Here is a 21960-nt window from a genome sequence, read left to right as displayed (position 1 = left end):
AGAATTTTCAAAGCTCGACATATACCATAAAAAGGGGGGGGGGGGTAATCAAGGGGTCACTCAGAATGTGTGATAGATAGATAGATAGATAGATAGATAGATAGATAGATAGATAGATAGATAGATAGATAGACAGACAGATTTACTGACGTCCTTCCTTCCTTCTTTCCTTCCTTCCTTCCTTCCTTTCTTCTTTCCTTCTTCCCTTCCTCCCTTCCAAAGAGCTCCTGGTGGATTTAGTTACCACTACAGACTCCAAATCTGAATAATTACAGACTCAGCAACTCGGGATTATTTTTGTGACAAAACGTCTTCCAATAAAATTGTCTGTTTTGTTTCATCCGTACAGAAAATAAAAACAACGACAGACAAACAATAACAACAAATCATTTACTCATGGGAGCTACGACACATTATTCATTATTATGTTGGTGTGTCACGTGACCGGGTCCCATGAAACAAGAAGAAAAAAAATAGCACGTGGATGAGAGCCAGGAAGGCGTTGCCGGTTGATGCGCATGCCGCCGCTAATTCCCTATTGTCCCTGAACGCACCACCTGGGCTCCCTCCTTATGATTCTGTGAAAACCTCGTGGTGTTTAAGGAACATTCACGACAGCCAATCGACAGCGAGGGAGAGGACGCCCCGGCCAATGTAGTGGCCGCTCTTACGAGAAGGGGGCGGGGATTACGTCGCCAGGGAGGGTCCCCGGTGGCTAGCTAACAATAGGCCGGGAGAGGCGGCTGTGCTCGGCTTGGGGGAGCAGGACGAAGCAGCCCTGGTGGTGGAGACACTTTAGCGGCCACTTCAGACAGCGTGGCCCCGTGTTGGATCCGTACCGCCTTCCTATTCCACTCCCCGTGGATTTTGACGAGACAGCAGACGAAAGGTGAGCTTCGTTTCTCTACTTTTTCATTCAACTTGTGATCGGTGTTCGAACGAGGTGAGGTGTGGCGGACCAGAAGCACAAGAAGGGTTAAAAACACATATCACATGGACCATATCTTTTAGTTTGGTTTCATTTATTGTTTTTCTCTTACTGTTCTCATTTTTTTAGACAAGTAAACTGCGCTTGATATGGTCATATCAACTCTAATTAGAACAAAAAATGCTGTGGTCAAATTGGCTGTTAATTGAAGTGTTGTGGTCACGTTGTGTTCATTAAATAAATAAAAAGATGACAAAGTGTCCTGTGAACACGCGCTGAAGTTTAATTTGGCACCGCAAATACCTCAGCAAGGGCACAGAAAAGTGCTTAATGGCATTGTTGTTTTAAACAAGTGTAAATGCAATTGGGATCAGATCCAGATTCATCTTTGTTTAATGTGGTGAGACAGATGAATAGATACTTAGTTAGACAGACAGGCAGACAGACTGACTGACTAATGGGTGGACAGACTGACAAATGTGTGGATGGATCATTGGGTTGAGATAACTATAAGAAAGAACTGATAGATAGATAGATAGATAGATAGATACGAGACAGACGTGCAATAGGCTAACGAGATAAATCGATACATTGAGATAGGGATGGATGGATGATAGGTAGAATCAATAAATGGTTTTGCAATATTAGATTAGTGTAAACTGTAAATGATGCAATCCGGATCACATTCTGATTCATTATGACAGTATGCACATGTCGAACTTAATTGATTTTGTGATAATAATAAAAAAAAACGTTGTCAATGCTTATATTGGTGTGACTAATGTGTGTGGATTCCCATGGCGGGAAGAACACCACATTGACTTTAATTATAAACTCGACAGGAAGTTGCACACAAACAAGTGGATTAATAAAGCTGCTCTTCCTTGGCGGAGGTAACAAATTGCCGTTTTAATCTGGAGTGATTCAGTGGGTGTCTGCGGTGCTCTTGGAGGAGCTGATTAATGGCGGTGAACGTTCCCAGATGGTCACGAGGCTCTGATGTTTCCGCACGCCTCAGCACAAAGTGCCCAGTCACTCATTTACATAATCGATCAATCGATGGATGAGTTAATGAAGCAATGAATGAAAGAATGCAACTGTGGTGACTTGCCTCTTCTTCTTGGATGGAGAAAAAATTGTTAGTAAAAGTATATCTTGGCTTGGCTTGGCTTGTGCTTTGCAATGGCAACATAATTACCTCATTGTTTCTTCTTCTGTGGTTTAGTGTCTAATGTCAATATTTTTGTCGGGCTGGGCGCTTTGGCCTTAAAATAAAATCTCAGGTTAAATGACATGGACGTGTTTATTTACAAATCAGAGAAACCTCAATTTTTGCCACCCGGAAGAATTTGTGACATCATTGTGAATTGTTGTTAATATGGATGAATTCAACCCAGCCCAATGATGTCTTAGATGCTTGGTGCTGGGTGTGTTGCTCCTCAGGCTTTTGCAAGCTCTTTTCCGGATCTTGTGTGTCTGACGTGTGCAGTGGAGCGGCACTAACTTCGTCATCTATAAATACTCCATCACACAGGAAGTCTCTCCTGCTCTCGTCGCTGAAAAGAATTTAAAACGACGTTTAGGACCTCCAGCAAAAGCAAGAAGCCACTGAGTGTTTCCGTGAGAATTTAGGTTATCGTCAAAAAAGACAAACAGTAGCTGTCTTCTTCAGTCTTCAAGTAGTTTAAAGTTCTCTTTACTGCCACCTGCAGTACTGGAGGGGAATAGGATTGATCAGAGAAATCTACCCTGGTGTACATGTTCTAGTAGTAGTCGATTTCAAGCTGCAAAGTCGGCGACACAGAGGTATGACAAAAGATCCTGCAGCAAAGCGGGAAAGTATATCGGTCAGTCACTTAGCTAGTCACTTGATTAGTCTTTCAATTAATTGGTCTATTAGCCTGCTAGTTAATCAGTCGGCTAGTGTAGTTCAGTGATGTACTTGGCCGGTAGGTTAGCCAGTTAGTTAGTTATTAAGTTATTTGGTCAATTGGTTAGTCTGTTAGTCAGTTTGTTAGTTAGTGTCAGTCAGTAAGTTGGCCAGCCATTAGGTCAGTTAGTCAGTTGAGTAGGTTGTCAGTCTGTTTGTCCCAGTTGGTAAGTCAGTTGGTTAGTTATTCAACTAGACTATCAGTCAGTCAGATAACTTTTAGTCACTTGATCAGTCATTCATTCAGTCAGTTATTCTTTTAGTCATTTGGTTAGTTTGTCAGTTAATTGGCACATAGTACTAGTCAGTCAGCTGGTTAGTCAGTCAGTATTTTGGTCTGGTAGTTAGTGTCAATTATTATGCTAGTCAGCTACTTAGCCATTAGGTCAGTAAGTTGGTCAGGGAGTCAAGCAGTCATACTATGTTAGTCAGTTATCCAGTTAGTCAGTTGGCTTGTCTAATCAGTTAACCCGTTGGTGAGTCATTCTTTTAGTTATTTAGTTGGTTAGCTAGTTTAACGTAATCACTTGGTGAATCATTCAGTCGATTAGTTGTCCAGTTGGTTAGTTAGTCTCATAGACAGTTGTCAGTGTCATTTGATTGGACTGTAATTTAGTCAACTTTAGTGTTACTGTCTTGACCTACTTCCTGTTTTTTTTTCTTACTTTGACACATTCTGAAGCCCCGCCACCCCAAGCCAAAGTGGACACGTGATTTATTCACACCTCTGTAGCAAACGACGGCGACACACCACACCTTTTACGCGTCCTCCATGTGAACTCTAACACACGCACACACACGCACACACACGCACACACACGCACACACACAGACACACGCATTGGCACACATACATACAGTACACCTTTACACTTCTTAAAATTTTCTTGAATAAATACGTGTGCGTGCATGTGCGTGTGTCTTCGTTGATTAGCACGCGGTACGATTAGCAAAAGCTTCAGATGAGCTGACTGTCACTGAGACTTTCAATGTGTGCGTACGTGTATTTAACATAAGTGATCAAGACACACAGACACACACACTTGTACACGAAAAGTAGATTCACAGGTGGCGAAATGTAGCATTAGCCTGCTGTAATGAGAGCTTAGCGGCGGCTAAATCTCGGCTGTGTGTGTGTGGTGATTTGTGTGTGTTTATTGTGTCGGTGAGGTGTGAACGTGTGCACAGCTGTCAGCCTTCTGTTCGTGTTTGTGGTTTTCTTAGAGTTGAAAGTGCGTCACTGCTGATGTGCACTGCTTACACTAACAACATGGCTGAGAGGACAGTCGGGTATGACAACTTGGCCCTAAAAATAAATCAGCGAAAATAGTCAAAATCGTCGAATTTGAAGGTCCTAGTATAATAGTTATTTTTAAAAAATCTATATGTTTAAGTCTGAGCAAGTTTAGTACAGAGCATTTTCAAATGAACAAAATGGGACAAAATTTCAGCAAAAAAAAATAAAAAATTCGCAACCAAATACAAACAAACAATCAAATAGCTCTATGTCCAAGTAAAATTCTATTTAATTTTAAGATGTTGTTTATGTTCACCTTCTAACAAGCTACACCCCTCCCATCATGCACTGGGGCGGCCTCCATTATTGATGAGGTTGCCATGGTAACCACCCGACAGCTGCGTGTGTGTGTAATAATGAATGTAAGCGAGTCTTTAAAAAGCGTAACAATGAGTTAAAAGGAAGGAGAGAGGGGCCCGTGAGGTTCAGCAACACAGAACAAGTGCGAGCGAGAGGTTTCAATCGGCGTCACTTTTTTGCTTTTGTATCATCACTTACTTTTTTTTTTTTTTTTTACCTTTGTCCTTTTGTGTGTTTTTCACACTTGCCACTGTTGCTTCTATACTAATGCACTTCATTTGTTCCTTCACACTGTCATTCATTCGTTCATTCACTCACATGATAAATAGCAGACTGACTGCATTGAAGTGGCAGAAATAATAATGTATGTTTGTTTTATTTGCAAATACAGCAAATTCAAAGAATATTTGAATGTGAGTATTGTCATATTATCTGTCTACATTTGTGTTTAAAACTCTCATTGTTACCAAATTACAATGTCAAATTGTCATTTGTCAATGACACTTAGCATTGTTTGTTAGCAATAAGATAAGAGAACCGGACAGTCAAGTACTGTTAAGAAAAAAAACACAGCAAATGTCAAAGGCATAATTGAATGATACAATCCAACCTCATCCTCCAAGAACCAGGAAGTAGCCCGATGACTAAAACACAAACAAGACACTACATCTTGAATGTTACACTTCAGAAAGCAGAGGTGCGTTTGCTATGCTATTATCAGGAGTGTTGTTGTTCGAGTGAACTGGAGCATAAATGTGATTTTAGTTGAGAGTGACAGCGAGTCACAATCGCAGTCCATCAGCACGTCGCCTCTTCTCCTCTATGGCGTCTTACAAACTCTCCACCTTGGCGAACACCTTGCGCTAAATGCTACTAACCAATGCTAACCTCTACTAGCTTCAAATGATTAGTTTCTGCTATTCTTGGCCACTAGCTTCTACTTTTGGCTACTCTCTGCTTTTTTTTCTGTAATTGGTGGCTACTAGGCTTAATTTCTGCTAGTCTTTGTTTACTAGCTTCTACTCTTGGCTGCTAGTGACTGACTACTACTTTATACTGTATTTAGCGACATGCTTCTATTCTTGGCCGCTTCAAGTTGATACTAGTGTCCGCTCACTTTTACTTGGGGCAATACTACTTGTTTTTCATGCTAATCTGGGCTACTAGTTTCTACTTTTTGCTGATGCTAGCAACTACTAGCTTCTGCTCATTTATTACTTTTTCTTTTCTTTTTTTTTACTATTAATGACAACAAGTTTGTACTCTTTGCTGCTACTAGCAACTACTAGCATGTATGTGTTGCTGTTCTTGGGTACTAGAATCTGCTTTTGGCTGCTACTTGTTAGTAGCTTTCATTTGTTGGTTTTATGAGTTGATAGTCTTGGATACTAGTGACCTCTAGCTTCTTGTTGCTATTACATGCTATTTTCTGCTAATCTTGGCTTCTATTTTATACTCTTGGCCTATCTGAGCCTGCTACTGAAACGTACTAGCCTCTATTCGTTGCTAGTAGCAGTTTTTCAATGTTAGCTTGCTTGTAGATAACACTAGTAGTGGCTTCTAGCTCCGATTTGTTTCTACTATTTCTTGCTACTAGCTTCGACATATGGCCTCAATGGCAACTTCTAACTTCGTGTTGCTATCATTTGTTATTTTCTGTCATTTTATTTCCAGTAACAGCTACATTTGGCCTCTAAAGCAACCACTTTTTTTTTTTTTTACATGTTCCCATTAATTATAAATTATTTTTTTTTGCCACTAGCTTCTACTTATGGCCTTGATAGCAACTGTCGCATGTACTTGTTTCCGTGACTTGTTACTTTGTGCTCCTTTATGGTAGTAACTTCTACTTTTGGTTTCTATTGCGGGTACTAACTTTTAAACTCTTCCCAAGCTGACAGTCAAACAACATTTCCAGCATTAGCAACTGCTAGCTTCCTAGCTCCTCAGCCAGGAGAGTGAGTGTATTAGTATATCATACGCACTTGGAGTATATTATTATTGACATATAGTGTGTAATGTTGACTTATGAATGATGTTGTTCCATCTGGGCGTGTCTGTCAAATAATAAACCTGATGTGAAACAGACACAGTGGTATTATATGACATTATATTCTAATGATGTCATACTTTTTCATTTTTAACTGAACACACACACATGCATGCACACAGACAGACACGCGCACGCACGCGCACACACACACACTCTTATGCCGTTACATGCAGCCATCTGTCATGCACCCCCATCTATATTGCATTTAGGGACCAGCTGAGACTACAGTGTGTGATATGTTAAGTACATGGGTGTGGCGTTAAGTGTGTCTTGTTTGAGATTTTGATTTACGTGGTCGTTTTATTTACGTGTTAGTTTTTACTCCTAACTTGCAACTTCCTCATTGTTTTATTGCATAGCCTTGATGACCTGTCACACGTACACACAGAGGTTGTGGTTGCCTTGGCAACGTTGTTGTTATTGGGCGTGGCGTCGTGCATCCTCTCAGACGATGAGCTCTTCTTAGCTGTGACTCCGCGATGCCTCCTTCCAGGAAGCTGTCACACACACACACACACACACACACACACACACACACACACACACACACACACACACACACACGCAAACACACACATGTGTGTGTGTGTGTCACAGTGAGGAAGACTTTGGTTTCTTGGGCCATTTCACTTGATGGCCCATTTCTTTTTCTTCTTGTGCCCTCTTTGGAAAATCCAGCTCCTGAAGCCAGTTTGACTTAGCAACACAAAGTTTGGTATACATGACTATCATGAGTAGATTCATTAAAACAATTTTTAAAAAAAAGTCTCAGGAGGCCATGCCTTTAAAGAGTAGTAGTCAGAAATTTTTGTTTCTTTGAATCTTTTGAAAATTCTGCCAGTTTGACTACATGAATTTTAGTAAAAATCGTGATCATGTGTAGACCAACAAAAAGTCTCAAGGAGCCATACAGGAAAAGCTACAGGAGGTCGGCCATTTTAGTCCAAAGCAGCCATGTTGGGCTCAACTTCAGTTGCCCACAGCCGGATCAATAAAATAATTCAGCCCCCGAAGCAAGTTTGATTTAGTAACAGTTTGGTAGATTCGTCTATCATGAGTAGACGGACAAAAAAAGTCTCAAGAAGTCATGCCTGAAAACACGTGAAGTCTGCCATTTTGGTTTAAAGGTCATTTTATGGTTATTTTTTAACATTTCTAGGGATTCTTTAGATTTTTTTTTTTCAATTCAGCCCCTAAAGTCAGTTTGACTTGGCAACACAAAGTTTGGTAGGCATGTCGATCATGAGTAGCGTCACAAAAAAATCTCAAGAAGCCATGATTGAAAGTCAGGAATTTTGGTTTAAAAATTTTTTTTTTTAGTATTTTTGATCATTTCTAGTTTTCTCTTTTCTCTTGACATTTCAGCCTCTCAAAACAGTTTGACCTAAACATCGGAGTCATATATATCAAGATGAGTACCTTAGACCTACAAAAAAGTCATGAAACACACACGAGGTAAACCATTTTGGTTTGTAGCGGTCATTTTAGGGTCATTTCCAGGTACAGCGTAGTGGCAAATTTTGATAAATTAGCTCATTTGCTCCCCAAAACGTAGAAAAACTTTCTAATTTAAATATTGCCATGGTACCAAAAACGTATTTATACGTTTTAATGTTTTTTTGTTTTGTTTTTTTCATGCTTGAGCATACAGAAGGTTTCGATGCAGCCTTTGGCCTGAAGAGGTCGCTTAAAGCAATGTTAGTTATTACAAAAACCGGCAGCCAGCAGGTGGCAGCAGAGTATAAGCGATCAACCGGGGCCATGCTGCAAAAAAGCTCTTTTCCCCAGTGTTTTAAACAGATTTGTGAATAAGGATAAAACTTAGCTATATTCTACTGCTAATTGCTGCAAAACTGAAACAGATAGTAACATATTTTTTTCCTGATGAAAAAAAAAGACTCTAATCTTTCTTTTGGTAGGTTCCATGTTTTTATGGCAATAGAACACAATATTCTGTGGGCCTTGCAAAATCAGTCAAAATCCAGTAAGGGAAGAGGGTTGCTAAAGTGAAAATGGCTGGAAGTCAATGAGGTAAGTACTAAATTCAACCAAATGTTTTGCGTGTGACAAATGTCCCACCGTGAGGAGACTCATCGGCGCCCCCCACTGGCTCAATAGCATCCATAGCTCCATCTTGGTTCTTCATTTGATTTCAAACTCTGTCTACTGACATTGAGTCCTCAGGTTTACCAGCAGGAGAACAAGTACAGCTTTGTAAAGACGAACAAGTAGGTGTGGTCCTTACCAACATTATACAACACATAGACACACACACACAAGCTAGCAGGGAGGTGCTGATGGGGTGTCTCATTTCAGACGCTGCCGTCAGGTGCACACGAACGCAATATCATGTGCCGTTTCCTCCAAAAAGACAATATGACAGTTTGTGTGTCCCAGACAACAATCAAGTGACACTTCTGCAGTGTGCGTTTTACCTTTGAACTTTGCACACGCGTCGACGTCGTCGTCCTGAAAGTTAATTTCAAAGTACATTAGCAATAAAATCCTGTTGACTGGCGACTGGCTCGTTGATGACCTCACCTACTGGCGAGTTTTTCGGTTGAAAAAGGTCCGTGTATTTTGGAATGTGTTTTAACGTAGACATTTCCTCCCATGTTCTGACTTTTGTGAATCTTTTTAAGTTTGAGTGGAGAAAGCAAGGGTGGTAAGCACGTCAAGATGTCGCAAAGACTGCATTGTGGCTGGCGGATAGATATTCCCTACCGACCATGAGCACAGACGGTTCCCTGTACGTATGGTTGTGCGTGTGATGGAATAGTGACAGTAGTAACACGACTCAACTGTATCATGTTGCATTCTATTGTGGCACTTCCTATAAGAGCTCAGACCAAATACACTATCTTTATACCTGTGTTTGTGTGTGTGTTCAAGACCAACACACAACAAAGAGATAGCCACTTCCTCGCAAACGGCAAACGTTTGACAAGTGTCAACAAAGTGCGCTTTGTGTGCGTGTGTGACTTTCTGTAACTCTTCCAGTCTCTCTGTAAATTTCAGGAAGAATCAATATGAGCAAAGTTCAAAAGTGTTTTATTTAATGTGTCACTTGATTGTTGTCTGAGACACGCAACTGTCATATTTCCTCTTTGGGGGAAACTCCACGTGACACTATATCATTATGTGTGCGTTTGTTTGTGTGTCATTTGACTCGCATAGTGACATCAGTGTGTGACATCACACATGGGTTGAGTAAAAAGATGTCCGAGGTGCTCGTGCTATACACTTGTGGTTTGTTTTTTGCGGTGGTTGTGTCTCCTCTCAGGTGAGATATTCATTTTCTATTTTCTTGGTGTATTTATGTAAAAAACAACAACACCTCTTTATCTTTTGACCCTCATGCTTTGTATGGTTTTACTTTCAGCTTGTTTGTGGCCATTTTCGGATACAAACAAGTAAAAATGCAGAGTGAATCTCTACTTCTTGAAATCCAAATTTAATCATTCATTTGCTCCATTGAAATGCAGTAACGCATTAAATCCCTTTTTGGAAAAATACGAATATTACGTGAAATTACTCCATTGCCCAAAAATAGATTAAAAAAAATAAATATGCAATTTACCCGGCCTAATTGTATGATTCCATCCAGTGAATATGAATAACAAGGAAATAAAATAAATAGTACTTCATGAATTTTAATTAGCCAAATGTTGCTATGATGAAGCAAAAATGTTTATTTCAAATGTTGTCATTTAGTGCAAAAGTAATAATGTCTGTAGTGTGTGTATGTGGGGTGACAAGTTGAATCCAGATTGGATGCAGATTGCACAGCAGTGTAAATGTGGCAGTGTAAAAGTGTAACACATAAACTCCTATATCATCTTTATGTTTCTATATGTCAAATGTTGTTACATCAGATTGTCATTTGTTGTCTTTCTTTATATAGTCTCCATGGATCTTCGTTTTGGCTTTTAAGACTACAGTAATGTGCTAACTTTTCAGTTATGTGTGAAAATGATTTTAATTTAGTCTGCAAAATTTTGCTTACTTTCTTAAGAACAAAGTTTTGTGCGTAACTTGCTGTGATGCAGAAAATATACAGTACTTTAGGTTTGAAAATGTACTTTCTTTGATTTAGTGTAATCAGTGACTAGTTAACAATAGTGTGGAAAAATTACTGTGACTAGAGAGAAAAATGACTTTGGTGTAAAAAAAACAACAAATTCGACATTAGTTTGAAAATGTCTTGACTTTGTGTAAATATACTTGTTAACAAAAAAAGGGCTTGAGTTGAGCATGGAAAAATTAAAAGTTAAAATTAAGTGATACTCAAGTTGAATGTGGAAAATTGTTTTTATGTATTTAATGAATGTAAAGGTTGCTAACTGTGAAATGCTTACTGCACTTTCGTGTGAAAAGTAGTGTAGTAATTTACTATTGTTTATAAATGACTTTATTGTGCAGGCTGTTCATTCGTGATGTTCTTGTGCAGGCAGGAACAGAAAATGTGCGACAACGGGGAGGTGGAGGACAAGCCTCCAGCCCCGCCCATGAGGAACACCAGCACCATGATTGGCTCGTGCGGCAAAGACCCCGCCCCCGTCAATCACGGCTCCAAACCCCTGCCCCCCAACCCCGAGGACAAGAAGAAGAAAGACCGATCTATTCGCTTCATCTTGACAGGCGGCGGTGACAAGAGTGAGTTTAAATATATATATTTTTAAAATCCTTTTATACAGAGATGCCACAAAATTACATTGTACCTTTCACACAGACATCACAAAAGTGATGTGTAATGTGAAAGGGCTTTAGAATTTCTACTTAGGTGTTAGTTTGTTTAAAAAAAATCATGGGAGGAGGACCATGAAAAAAAAAATCACATATTAAATCGCAATATTGAGGGGGGGATTAGATTTTTTCAAAATTGTTCAGCACTACCTACCTAACTATCCACCTTTTACTACATACCGCAATTACCTACATACCTAATATAATTTCCATCCATAACTACCAAACTACCTATCTACCAAAACGTTGCTAATTACCCAACACATAACTATCTAGCCACATATCTATCTACCCTCCATAACTAGCTATATCACCACCATTACCATATACCTCCCTGCGATAACTACCTATTTACCATAACTACCTACCTGCCTACTTACAAACACTTCCGATTGGCTAAAATGGCCTCCCAATTATGGACTATAGCGCCACCTGTTAATCTGGCATGCAAATGCATGGGAATTTGTTTTATATTTTTTTAGTATCGTTAACCACCACAGAACCAATGTTTGTGTTTCAGCGTACAAAAAGAAAGAGCGGCCTGAGATTTCTTTGCCGTCTGATTTCGAACACACCATCCATGTCGGATTTGACGCCGTCACGGGGGAGTTTACTGTAAGTGTGTGTATAAATGTGTGTTGGTCTCACACCACTGAACTTTTTTTGCTTTGAATAATCCCATCAGACAAAGGGGCCTTGTTTAGTTTCAATCTTGATCTGCCTCACTGAGCTCTTTTAGCTGCTGCGTGAGTGTGTGTGCGCGTCTGAGTCTGAGTGTGTGTGTGTGTCTGTGTGTATTTTTGTAGTCAAATCACTCCGGTTGAATTGTTTTAGCAGGGAAGAAGTGAAGTGTAAACTTTGATGTGCTGACCCAGTCTGAGAGCAAGTTTGTGTAACCCATTTATGTGATGACAAATAGGGCATCTTCTATGGTGTGTGTGTGTGTGCGTGCGTGTAGGGCATGCCCGAGCAATGGGCCCGCCTCCTGCAAACGTCCAACATCACCAAACTGGAGCAGAAGAAGAATCCTCAGGTAAATATACCTGGCATAACTAGAGGCCTGCTATCTATCAATAACAGCCCACCGACCTATGATTACCTAACATAACTACCCACAGGTACCTGCCGTAACTACCTACCTACCTTCTGACTGTACTTTTCGTCACAAGAGTCAAAAAATACATCATGAAGGAGAAAAAACAAATAGCTTCGGAGTATAAGTAAACCAAAATGTACTTAATTACCATAATTACCCAAGTGCCTATCATAACTAAAGAGCTAGTTACCATAACTACTGACAGTAACTACCTACACTAGCTACCTACCCACCCTGACTACCATGCCTGCCTTGTTCTTCCAGGCTGTGTTGGATGTTCTCAAGTTCTACGACTCCAAGGAGACCAGCAACAGCCAGAAATACATGAGCTTCACAGGTACGAAATTACGCACGCATGCGCACACACTCAAGCCACCTGACCTAATCTATTTGTTTTCACACAGACAAAAGTGCAGACGTCTTCGCATCGTCCACCACGACGGTAAGATAACGTGATCATCAAGCAAATGCGTCGTCTTGATCTCTCGTTGCATGCATTAGTTTTTATTGATGTGTTGATGGTGTGCTGACAAGGTGACAATGAAGACGAGGACAAAAAGTGATAAGCGAGAAGCTGTTTGTTGCTTTTCTCTGCAACGTGAATCAGCACATTTGATCTCCTTGCATATGCAGCTTGGACGCAAGCCCAGCAAACATTCAAGCATCCTAGCCTCCTAATACACTTGTGTCCTTGCATCGTAGTCTTTTAACATCCTTGCATCCTGAATTTGTAAAAAAATAAAAAATAAATCCTGTTCATTATTCCATTGAATAATCAATTACAAATTATTTTGTTAATCCACAAATGTTGGACATGAGTTGAATAAATAGGATACAAGTACTCATAAGTTATCTTCTATACATAGCCATTATTAAACACCAGCAAAATTTGCCTATGCTAACAGGTTAGAAATTGCGATTAGCATTAGTGCGCTAGCGATTACCACTTAAGGTAAACAAACACTAACTACCATTTAGTTCACACATACATCATTATATCTACATTACACACATAATAGTGTCTTAAAAGTCAGCCAGATGCTCAATATTGATCAATCAATCAATCACTATATATTATTCCATTAGTAAACAAAGGTAGAGCTAGCTGTTAGCCGCATGAGGGCAATAACTTCCTGTTCCTGTCTTCTTCTGGGCACGTTTAGTGCATGACTGCCCTCTACTGGTAAAATTATGAACACCTAAAACCTGAGTGACAGGTTATATTTTGGAATATTAACAGCTCAAGTACTTTTTAGAACGTTCAGAAATTACTTTCCTGTGTTTTGGGAAGCTCAATGCGCTGTAGTGTCTTTAATAAAAACCTACTAAGTAGAAAGTCAGTGAGCTTTTTCCAGCAGACAAATAACATCTGCCATTCGGCCACTAGATGGTGCATTAACAAAAGAAATAACGAGTCATTTCAATACTGCGTGCAGAAAATTTCAGTCGATCTATTTTTAAAGTCCACTTTTCCGACTTTTTTCCCCCCAATCTACTTGTATCCTTGTTTTCGAGTGTTCTAGTATCCTTGTAAACTAGTCTCCTTGTGTTCTAGTACACAGATGCATTTGATGAGAGTGTTGAAGAGTAAAAGTAACATGACGACGAAAACATTCAGTCCATGGCAGGGAGAGAAAAAGTGTGTCTTAGAATAGGATGACCAACAGGAAGTGATGTCACTGATGCTTGCATGTCTGCGTTTGTCTCAGATCTCTAAGAGCATCTCGGAGACGCCCGCCATCGCTACCGTGTCAGAGGATGAAGACGAGGATGAAGCCGAGCCGCCGCCCGTCATCGCCCCACGGCCGGAACACACCAAATCGGTAAGAGGACACGCACACAAAAGAAAAGAAACACAAAAAATAAAATAACTTTTTGATAAAAATAAAAAAACTTTAAAAATGCATAGGAATACAAGTTACATACACAAACACACACAAACTGATGTGCAAAAACCTATTAAAAACAAAAATACAAACACACTGACACACAAAAACACACTGACACACACACACACACACGCACACACACACAAATTACACAATATTAGGCAATGACTAATAACAAATGACCCTACAAGCGCGCGCACGCACATAGTTGCTCTCAGACATGTTGGCGGTTGACAGGCTGCTGCTATGGTACCCTCCAGCGTCTCCATGGCGATGACTTTATTGGACCTGATTGGGACACACACACATTCATTAAAGCTTTTAGACAAACTTTCACTAATGATTTACATTGTGGGAACATATTTCCTCACCATGTGACTGTTGTTTAGACTCAACAGCACGACACATACACACAAAAACAAATGCATAACAACGCTCTGCAATAACACCAAAACATTTAAACACGCAAACACACACATATTTTCATTTAAAAAACATAATAAGATAAATATTGAAATGATTGTTGTCAGATTTACACCCGCTCCGTGATCGAGCCCCTGCCGCCTCCTCCCACCAAAGACGCGGCCACCTCCCCCATTGTGGCACCAACCTCCTCTACGACGTCCGCCACGGCCGTCACCCCGCCCGGCTGCCCCGCAGCGGAGGGCGCCACACCCGGGAGCCCCCCGGGGGCCGCCCCTGCGCCTGGGCCCTCCCTGCCCCGCCCTCAGGATAAAGGACGCAAGAAGAAGATGTCTGATGAGGAGATCCTGGAAAAGCTCAGTAAGTTTCACGTGTCTTTAAAAAAAACATCAATGAAATTGAAAAATTGGCCTTGAAAATATAGAAAATAATTTAAAAAATATATATATATTTTTTTAAAGTGTATGCTTGTATATTTTCCTGAACTGCACATGCCTGTCCAGATGTGCTCAGGCTGCCCTCTGCTGGTAAGATGAGGATACTGTCTGTCTGCCTCTATGATTGACAGTCCAGATATCTACCCTGCACACTGTCCCCGCCCCTTTTGTCCAATCCTCTCAGCTGATTGGTCGTTTTTCCAGGGTTTTATCCAAAACTTTCTTTCTGTGGTGACCTAATTCACTAAGCAAATATTCTGCTTCTATATTCCTATTTGTTTTCTCCTATTGTATTGTAATCTATTATTTCCATTAATAGTGTTTTTTTCTTCTTCTTTTTTTTCTATTGATATTCTTATTTAAAATCCTCCTTTATTCTGTTGCCATTTTATTTTTATTGCTCTTTTCATCTTTATTTTTGACATATTTTATTGCTATCCTATTCTGGTAATATTTAGATTTTTTTATGTTGTTTTTTTTAAACTTGTTTCTATTTAAATTATTTCTCTGTTGTACTTCTATTTTATATTTAATACCTTTCTAATTTATTTACTATTTCAATTCTCTCTCTCTCTATCTCTCCCTCTCTCTCTCTGTTTTGGTCTTCATGTCAGTCAGCATGCTACAGAGTGTCACAGATAAACAAGGATGATAGACGCATATCGCTGTTCTATCATCATGATTCGATCCCAATAGAGATTATTTATTTTTTTAACTTCCTAATTAATGGCCCAAAAAAATTTGTGTGCGTGTGATGCAGGGACCATCGTGAGTGTCGGAGACCCAAAGAAGAAATACAATCGCTTTGAAAAGATTGGACAGGGGTGAGTAGATCTCTGGTGTTGTTTTCTTGACTTTTGGAAAGTCAAATTGTAGTACCAAAAGTTAATTGTCTAATTGTTTTGTGGTGCCAGCGCGTCCGGGACGGTTTACACGGCCATCGATGTCGCCACCGGACAAGAGGTCAGTTCATTTTTGTAAAAAAGGCGGAGCTAGACAGCGTGATGTGTTTTGATTGGTGGGCAGAAAATATGATTAAAATGTGAAGACAAATGGTAAAAGCCTGTATTCGTAAAAGGGGAAATTAGTTAGATCATTATTTGGTTAACTGGTTATTGGTTTCGTCAGTTATTATTTTAGTTGGTTAGTTAGTTGCTAATTTGGTTAGTTTGTACATGTACAGTTGTAACTGTTATTTTTTTTTGGTTAGTTTCTGAGTTAGTTCCATTATTATTTTCTTAATTTGTTTACCGGCTAGTTGTTTTGTTATTTTGTAAGGTAGTTTCATTTATTGGCTACTTAGTTTATTTGTTTAGTATAGTAGTTGTTTGTTATTGTGTTTGTTAGTTTGTTAGTGTTGTTGTTCACTGCTTGGCTAGTTGTTTGCAGCCTGGTGAGGGACTTGGTTGGATAGTCCGTTTAATCATCAATTAGTAAGCTACTTAGTTAACTTTGTTAGGTATTCCCTTAATTGGTCAATTAGTTTACTTGATTACTCAGTATTACGTTGATCGTTACTTTGCCTGATAAATTAGTTTGCTAGCTCGTTAATTAGCTAGCTAGTTAATTTGGTTGGCAGTTTAGTTAGTTTTATTATTTGGTTAATTATGTCTTTAATTAGTTTGATCATTTTTGGCTGTTCTTTTAGGTCAGTTAGCTTGTTATTGAGTCAGTTATTTGATGAATTGGGAATTTAGTTACATTGTTGTTTGGTTGGTATAAGGAAGTTTTGGTTTGTTCATTCGTTTATCTAGTTAGTACAATTGTTATTTGGTTAGTTTGTTGGTTGATTGGCGGGCCATTTGGTTGGTTTATCTGTGCAGTTGGTACTAAGGTGATCAATTCATTTGTTTGTTGCTGTTAGTTAGTTAGTTAGTTAGTTAGATGCGATGATAATAATGACAACGAGTGTTCTTAATTATACATCAGGTGGCCATCAAGCAGATGAACTTGCAACAGCAGCCCAAGAAAGAACTCATCATCAACGAGATCCTGGTGATGAGGGAAAACAAGAATCCCAATATCGTCAACTACCTGGACAGGTGAGTCACTTTTTCTTCGGCCCGACTTTTCGGCGCCACCAAACGGAACATACGTCTCATGTCGCCTTCTGCGATCGGTCGCCATAGTTACCTGGTGGGTGACGAGCTGTGGGTGGTGATGGAGTACCTGGCCGGCGGCTCATTGACGGATGTCGTCACGGAAACCTGCATGGACGAAGCGCAGATTGCGGCCGTATGCAGAGAGGTAAGAAAAAAAGAAGGCCAACTATAATTAATTCATGATAATTACTAGTAGTAACAGTAGCACAAGAAGATTTTGATGGCCTGTGTCGCCCCCTAGTGTCTGCAAGCGCTGGAGTTTCTCCACTCCAACCAAGTCATCCACAGAGACATCAAAAGTGACAACATCCTCCTTGGGATGGACGGATCTGTCAAGCTCAGTCAGTGGACCACTTTTTATCTCTTTTTTAAATTATTATTATTATTATTATTACCTATTCATATACACAATGATCCAACTGTGTACATACAGTATTTTGGACATTTTGAATGTATGCAAGCCATTAGGTCTGTTAGTGCATTATAGTCGTCATTATTTGGTTCGTTAGCTAATTGGTTGTTAGTAAGTTAATTAGTTGGCCATTAACTTAGTTGGTCAGTTCATCATTTGGTGAGTGATTTATTTATTTTTGTTTGATTTGGTTTGATCATTATTTGGGTGTAGTTTAACAAACTGGTTATAATTAGTTTCTTATTTATACCAGTAGGGGGTGCTCTGGTTCCATTTAAACAACTTTTGCAGCTTCCGATGTTCCTTTTTAAGTACACATTTGAACTTATTTATATATTTGTTGTAAATCCCCCCCACCCCCTTTTTTTTTTCAATTTTGTTCGCAGCCGACTTTGGCTTCTGCGCTCAGATCACTCCGGAGCAGAGTAAAAGGAGCACCATGGTGGGCACGCCATACTGGATGGCTCCGGAGGTGGTGACCCGCAAAGCCTACGGCCCCAAAGTGGACATTTGGTCCCTTGGCATCATGGCCATCGAGATGGTGGAGGGCGAGCCGCCGTACCTCAACGAAAACCCGCTCAGGGTAAGCGCCATTGGTTTAGTATGTTTGGTGGGCCCCAGTTTTGAGAGCCACCAGCTTAGTAGACTGCAGACTTCTTGACGTCATCACCAGATGTTAGTGTACTATAAGTGTCATTTTGCGTCCAGGCACTCTATCTGATCGCCACCAACGGGACACCGGAGCTACAGAACCCCGAGAAACTGTCGGGCACCTTCAGGGACTTCCTGAATCGATGTCTGGAGATGGACGTGGAGAAGAGAGGCTCGGCCAAGGAATTGCTGCAGGTACGGAGAAAAACCAAAAGAAAAAGAAAACCGGATTGATAAATTCCATGGTCGGTGACTTATCCACATGTTGGAAACCTTTGATCCGAGGTCTGTCTTTCCAAGCCGAAATCATTTTTTTGAGAGGGGATGCGGTTTGATGGCCCATTGTATGATGTTAAATTGTGTTCCAATTATTTATTTATTTTGTAAGTTCCAGTCTACCATAGTATTTATCAAAAAATGTTTTACAATTGCCTAAAGATGCCACAAGATGGCGGCAAACCGCTATTTTTGTCCAAATGAAGCCCTTCCACCCCCTTCAACATCATTCCTTGACACCGTGACGCCACAGCATTTTTGTTGTGTGCCAGGATACCACAAGATGGCAACAAAGCACTACTTTTGTCTAATTAAAGCTCCGCAACACACTTCAACACAGTTTCTTGACACCAAAATAGCAGCAAAGCACTACTTTTCTCTAAATGAAGGTCCTCGTCACACTTCGTGTAGTTATTTGGCAATAAGATGCCACAAGAAATATTAAAACCCATTTAAAATAATGATCTGCAGTACACGCACGCGCAGGCATTAACTGTAATTCGGCGTGTTGTTCCTTCCTGCTCAGCACCAGTTCCTGAAGATGGCGAAACCTCTCTCCAGCCTGACTCCGCTCATCGTGGCCGCTAAGGAGGCGGCCAAGAACAACCGCTAGCTCGCACCTGCCACTCCTCCTCCTCTTCTTCTTTCTCTTCCTCTAACACTGGACTCTTAGAGGGGGCGGGGACCAAGCCAATGATGTCATTGGTCCGATCAGTGATGTCATCAGCAGAGAAAGGACTCAATTCACTGTTTTCTATGTGCGTGTGCGTGTTGTCTGCTGTCAGGATGTGCATCTGTTGTTTTTATTGTATTTTTTTATTTTTTATTATTGAGTGTGTGTACGTGGGGGAAAGGTTAATGCTGGGATGTCAAGTGATTGTAGCATCGATGCAGCTTAGCTTGGCATAGCTGCGTCCGTGGTCCAGTCTGCACTGTGAGTTAGAGAAGATGAAAAATAATAATAGTGATAATAATAACAAGTGCACGGGTTCTCAAACTGGGGTCCACAAGCCATAGCTTGAGGGTCTGTAAAAATAAAAAAAAGCTACTTTAGCTTTGTGGCTTCCGTGTCCATGTGTCCCCCTGCAACGTGTCCCTGGACTCAAAAGTTTGAGAACCCCTGAGCTAGAGTGTGCAATGAAGAAATTGCGTGCGAATGCTCTTCAGCGTTGACGCAAAAGAAGGCAAATGAAGTCGTAGGACTCGTTGGCATAAAACAAGTCCAAATTTAAAGGGGACATATTATGTTCAATTGATGTACTTTTTGTCTTGTATCCAAATAGTTGTGTATCTGGTGAGCCTGACATGCTATCAAGTATGAAATTACACTTTGGCTATTTCGACTGGATCTGAAAATGTGGCAAGGTGAGCAGTGGCTTTATTTGCATGAGAAGACCAAAAGAAAGAAAACATATTATGTCTCCTTTAACTCATGAAAGCTAACTGGTGATTACCCATCTCAAACGGCTTCCGTCAGCGCAGTCGGTGTGATGCGGAGAATGTGCATGTTTTTCTTTACATTTAAAAAAAAATAAAAAATTCTCGGTACGATAGTAAAATGATGACTCCTTTCAAGAACGCTTGTGTACAAATGAAGAAATAAACTGCGATGAGTCAACCTCGGCTTTGGCTTCCTGCCTTGAATACAAATCACATGACACCACATTCTCAATACTTTCATTACCTACTAAACAAATGTAATGTTTAGCTATTTGACTCTTTTTACATTATGAATCCCTAACAAATGACATTTCCCTCATATGTGTTCTTGAAGGACCCCCAAAAACCCTCAAATATCAAACCAAAATGGCTGACTTCCTGCGTCATTTTCCAGCATGGCTTATTGAGACTTTTTTTGCATTGACGTCAACAGCTCCGTTGCTGAGTCAAAATGGCCATGGGAGATTAATTTTCAAAAGTTTTGGAAGATGAATTGGGCAAATGGCCCAATTACTGGATCACATCTTAGCAAGAATCATGGTTTAAAATAATCAGAAAAGCATAAAATAATGGAGCAGTTGCAGCAGTCATTTGGTGCAGTTTGTGCGCGTGTACTGATCGATGCCTTTGGAATACCCCCTCAATCACACACCCCCTCTTTCATTATATTACATAACATCCTCCACTGCAGAGGAAGAGCACTGCAGCGAGATGAAGAATCACACACATACGCATCAAAGACAGACAGACCCCCCCACCCCCCTTCTGTCTCTCTCTCTCTCTCTCTCTCTCTCTCTCGCTCTCTCCCTCTCTTTCCCTCTCTCTCAAAAACACAGGCACATGGGCAGACTTAAGAACGTAGTCATGGTGCAACGGAATACATGTACCATTGTTATGTAATCAGGATACAATTTTTTTTAACTAACCCATTAGTTAAAGGGGGGAAACACAATTACAGGTACACGTCGTGTGCCTCTGGTGATGCTAAGCTAGGAGAGGCAAATTTGTATGGACAGCATGAAGAAGAAAAAAAGATGCACAATTATGTTGTAATAATATGAGGAATATTCTGAATCTTCATGGTATCCCAATCAAAAAGGAAGTATTATTATCTAGGAATTACAATCACCAAGGATTAAAAAGAAAAGAAAAGAGAACCTCTGTATTTTAAGCCTAGCCTACAAAACATTTAAAAAAAGAAAAAAAAAAGGCTGTTGAGAGATCTTGAAAGGAAGGTGGGGTATGTATGCTTTTTAAGTCCCAAAACAGGCTTGATGTCCAGATTTTGTCCTTGTTAACACTAACCCGTACATTTGTAGGTAAAGAAGGTTTTTCCTAATCTGCTAGTAAGAACAAAATAAGAATGCTTTTTCAAAAAGATATTGCACATTACCTCATGTCATTGCATTTTGGTCTAGTTTTGTGGATGATATTTAGAAGAAAGTGTGGCTCTTGCCTATTTGAGACTTGATTAAGATTAAAGAAATGTCATTTAAAATAATAAGTTGTATTTATTGTAAAAACGTTTAAGAAAAACGTTGATATAAGTTGTAGCTTATGCTCTGACTTCAGAAACTGTGGTTAATCTATTTTGGCAATAACCCTGTGTGAAAAAAATCTTGTATAATCGATGTACTTTTGTAAGAAATTATATTGATAAGTTTTGTAATATTTTGCAAAAAAAATTTTTTTACTCTGCAACGGAGCATTTGGTAGTCATGAATAATATTGAATAAATATGTATCGCATAATATTATGTTCAGTGTTCATAAATGTTAGTATTTTTTATTATTATGGAAACGTATTGCGTTCACTTGTAGTAAAAAACCATCCTTAAATATATATATTTTCTGTTTTATTGAATATTTTTTCCGTTTTTCAGATTTTTTTCTTTCTCGTATTTTTTTTTTTATAATTTTTTTCAGAATCTTTTTTTCTGTTCATCTGAATCTTTTTCACGTTTTTCAGATTTTTGTTGTT

At 39.7% G+C, this 21960-nt stretch overlaps 1 protein-coding gene across 2 annotated transcripts; it reads left to right on the top strand.

Moving 5' to 3' along the window:
• Positions 1-730: 730 nt before the first annotated feature.
• pak1 (p21 protein (Cdc42/Rac)-activated kinase 1) lies at positions 731-20158 on the top strand. Of its 2 annotated transcripts, XM_086080226.1 has the most exons (17): positions 731-889; positions 10959-11164; positions 11775-11869; positions 12213-12287; positions 12615-12687; positions 12755-12792; positions 14060-14173; positions 14770-15022; positions 15166-15189; positions 15860-15923; positions 16014-16062; positions 17029-17141; positions 17229-17346; positions 17443-17542; positions 18000-18196; positions 18322-18459; positions 19067-20158. In XM_086080226.1, the coding sequence occupies exons 2-17, from the start codon at positions 10972-10974 to the stop codon at positions 19151-19153; spliced, it is 1731 nt and encodes a 576-aa protein (XP_085936352.1). In that variant the 5' UTR covers positions 731-889; positions 10959-10971; the 3' UTR covers positions 19154-20158. The 2 variants fall into 2 exon arrangements, with proteins under 2 accessions (XP_085936352.1, XP_085936353.1); XM_086080227.1 differs by lacking the exon at positions 15166-15189.
• Positions 20159-21960: the final 1802 nt, after the last annotated feature.

This window comes from Leptonotus elevatus, chromosome 7, assembly GCF_054856555.1.
Source record: "Leptonotus elevatus isolate MCC_2025b chromosome 7, RoL_Lele_1.0, whole genome shotgun sequence".
NCBI classification, from domain to species: domain Eukaryota; kingdom Metazoa; phylum Chordata; class Actinopteri; order Syngnathiformes; family Syngnathidae; genus Leptonotus; species Leptonotus elevatus.
Note: the sequence above shows the minus strand (reverse complement) of the source record. Positions and strands in the feature narration are given on the sequence as shown.